The sequence below is a fragment of the Triticum dicoccoides genome, chromosome 5B (genome assembly GCF_002162155.2).
Source record: "Triticum dicoccoides isolate Atlit2015 ecotype Zavitan chromosome 5B, WEW_v2.0, whole genome shotgun sequence".
Lineage (NCBI taxonomy): Eukaryota > Viridiplantae > Streptophyta > Magnoliopsida > Poales > Poaceae > Triticum > Triticum dicoccoides.
The window spans coordinates 711,186,386-711,189,941 of record NC_041389.1 but is presented as its reverse complement, the minus strand read 5'-3'; the positions used below and the strand labels follow the sequence as shown (position 1 = coordinate 711,189,941).

Genomic DNA, 3,556 nt, shown 5'->3' with positions numbered 1-3,556 from the left:
CACCAGCCCACTAGGGGCTGGTTCCCCTCCCACTTCAGCCCACGGGGCCCTCCGGGATAGGTGGCCCCACCCGGTGGACCCCCGGGACCCTTCCGGTGGTCCCGGTACAATACCGGGTGACCCCGAAACTTTCCCGATGGCCGAAACAACACTTCCTATATATAATTCTTTACCTCCGGACCATTCCGGAACTCCTCGTGACGTCCGGGATCTCATCCGGGACTCCAAACAACATTTGGTTTGCTGCATACTATATTCATACAACCCTAGCGTCACCGAACCTTAAGTGTGTAGACCCTACGGGTTCGGGAGACATGCAGACATGACCGAGACGGCTCTCCGGTCAATAACCAACAGCGGGATCTGGATACCCATGTTGGCTCCCACATACTCCTCGATGATCTCATCAGATGAACCACGATGTCGAGGATTGAAGCAACCCCGTATACTATTCTCTTTGTCAGACATTATGTTACTTGCCCGAGATTCGATCGTCGGTATCCCAATACCACGTTCAATCTCGTTACCGGCAAGTCACTTTACTCGTACCGTAATGCATGACCCCGTGACCAGACACTTGGTCACTTTGAGCTCATTATGATGTTGCACTACCGAGTGGGCCCACTGATACCTATCCGTTATACAGAGTGAAAAATCCCAGTCTCGATCCGTGTCAACCCAACAGACACTTTCGGAGATACCTGTAGTGCACCTTTATAGTCACCCAGTTACGTTGTGACGTTTGGTACACCCAAAGCACTCCTACGGTATCCGGGAGTTACACGATCTCATGGTCTAAGGAGGAGATACTTGACATAGGAAAAGCTCTAGCAAAACGAACTACACGATCTTGTGCTATGCTTAGGATTGGGTCTTGTCCATCACAAGATTCTCTCAATGATGTGATCCCGTTATCAACGACATCTAATGTCCATAGTCAGGAAACCATGACTATCTGTTGATCAACGAGCTAGTCAACTAGAGGCTCACTAGGTACATGTTGTGGTCTAAGTATTCACACGTGTATTATGATTTCCCGGATAATACAATTATAGCGTGAATAAAAGACAATTATCATGAACAAGGAAATATAATAATAATATTTTTATTATTGCCTCTAGGGCATATTTCCAACAAATATATCATAAATTCTTTATTGTATAGTGTAGGTTTATTTTTAGTTACTATGCCATAATCTCTTATTATATACAGTAGGTTTGTTCTTAATTCCTACTAGTTACTGCCATCATTCGCTATCTGAAAAAAAATGTAATGTAGTCGACCGGGCCGAAACATTCGCCTCTAACGGGCCTGGTTTTTAGTTGGCCACAATTTGGGCGGCCTGCATCTTTCTTGGGCCCGAATGATTGGGGCCTTCACACTTTGCGCCAGGCCCACAACTTACTCCGGCCTATATTTTAGTTGAGCGTTTTGTGGACCCATCGCTTAGTTTGGCCCAGGTAGCGTTGGGCCATTAACAGGCTGAATATTCTACTGTCCTGTTACGGCCCAGACGAAACCATGGGCCTTTAGCAGGCCGAAATGCATGTTGGGCCTCAATTTTCACTAGTCGTCGACGGGTCTTCAACAGGCTGAAATATAGATCAGGCCTTTTTGGGCCCAGTTATATCAAGGGCCGTTACCAGGCCGAAACATATCTCAGGCCTTAGTTGGCCCACTGATATCATGGGCCTTTAAGAGGCCGAAAGCTTAGTACATGCATGAACGAGCCGAATTATACGAAAGTCCTTTAACAGGCCCAAAGTCACGTTGGGCTTAACTGTTGCCACCTTTATCACGGGCCGTTAGTGGGCCTGATGCCCCGTCGGACCACATATGACCCATGCACTACAGGAATCAGCTATTTTGCCGTCTGCCATGGCGGACGGCAAAGGCATGAACGGCGGACGGCAAAGGCCTTTGCCGTCAGCCGCGGACGGCAAAAGGCTCCGGCAAAGTAGGCTACGGTAAACAGCTGCTTTGCCGTCCGCTTCCTGGCGGCTGACGGCAAAGGACCTTTGCCGTCTGCGGCGGACGGCAACGAGAGCAGACGGCAATAATTGTGCTCTCAGTCCGTTAAGTGGCTAACGGCAGGCCTTTGCCGTCCGCTTCCGCCTCGCCCGCTTCTGCCTCGCTCGATGCATCGGCCGCCCCCGCTTCCGCCTCGGCCTGCGGCGCCACTTCCGCCTCGGCCGCCGCGTCGCGTCGCGTCAGCCGCCGTCGCTGAGGCGCTGCCGCCTGCCCCCCCTGCCCGCTGCCGCCTCGCCTGCCCCGCGAGCCCCGACGCCTCCTGCCCCCGCTTCCTGCTGCCGCGCCGCACGCCTGCCGCGCTGCCGGCTGCCGCCTCGCCTGCCCCGCGAGCCCCGATGCCTCGCGGTCAACGCCGCCATCTCGTCTTCCGCGCGCCGCCATCTCGTCTTCCGCGCACCGCCATCTCGTCTTCCACGCCCCGCCATCTCGTCTTCCGCGCGGCCGTCTCGTCTTTCGCACGCCGCCATCTCGTCTTCCACGGCCCGACGCCTCCCTGCCGCATTAAATCCCGGCGCTATAAAACCCGCCCTGCGCGACGAGTTTGGTCACACCGGCCACCTCCTCCACCGCCCCACCCCCCTCTTCACACGCGCGTTCTCTTCGCGGGATGGCGTCCAGCGACTCGGACTCCGACGGCGCGGCACCGGGCGGCCACTGGCCGTCGAGCCTCACGTTGGGGCAGATGGAGGACCTCGCTCGGTTCGGCCTCTACGTGCCGCCGGCGGCGAAGCGGCCGCGACCGTGGAGGATCTCCGCGGACGGAATGCCCACGCAGGGCGTACCGGCGACGCCGGCAGAGCTTCGCGCGCACCCCGGGGGACGCTACAACCGGAAGGGCCGCCGCCATTTTTGGAAGGGCAAGCGGTTCGACGACGTCATCAGCGCCTTCAAGCGCGCCGCCCGAGGGTTCCCTGTCGGTGATCTCTCTCGTGGAGCCGGGCCCTCCCAGCCGCGTAGGGCACCCGCTCCCACCCCCGCCCCAGCAGCCCCGGCCGAGGTTGTGATCCCGCCGGAGCAGGCGGTGCTCCAGCAGGACGGCGACCCGGAGGACACGCCCGGGCTCCTCGCGATCCTGGCGCAGTCAGCGGAGGAGGCCGCCGCGGCCCAGGAGGAGGCGGCGCTGCAGGCGGCGATGGCGGCGCAGCAGGCGGCGATGGCGCTGCCGGAGTGGCAGCAGGTGCTAGCGGCGGAGGAGGAAGAGGATTCGGACGACGTCCCGGTGGACTGGGACGACGTCGCGAACCGGTCCAGCAGCGACGATGACGGCGGCAACGGCCGGGCCGTGATTGACCTAGATAGTGACGCCGAGTAGTTTTTTTACTATTTATGTACGAACTACTTTATGTACGAACTTTTTTTAGTGTGTTGTTTGCGGCCCTAAAACTAAACTAAAACTAAACCTAAAACTAAAAAAACAGAAAAAAAGGAAAAAAGGGGTAGAGCTCACCTGAGGCAGGGCCGGTGGAGGAGGGGGGCGGGGCGGTGGAGGAGGTGGCCGGTGGAGGAGAGGTGCGGGGCGGCCGGG

General features: G+C 57.4%; 1 protein-coding gene across 1 annotated transcript in view; it reads right to left on the bottom strand.

Moving 5' to 3' along the window:
• Positions 1 to 2,412, bottom strand: part of LOC119310680 — a 13,485-nt gene extending 11,073 nt beyond the window's left edge. The window contains exon 1 of the mRNA XM_037586344.1: positions 2,090 to 2,412. Within this exon, the coding sequence (XP_037442241.1) occupies positions 2,090 to 2,412 (323 nt within the window). The remainder of the gene's footprint in view (positions 1 to 2,089) is intronic.
• Between the last annotated feature and the right edge of the window lie 1,144 nt (positions 2,413 to 3,556).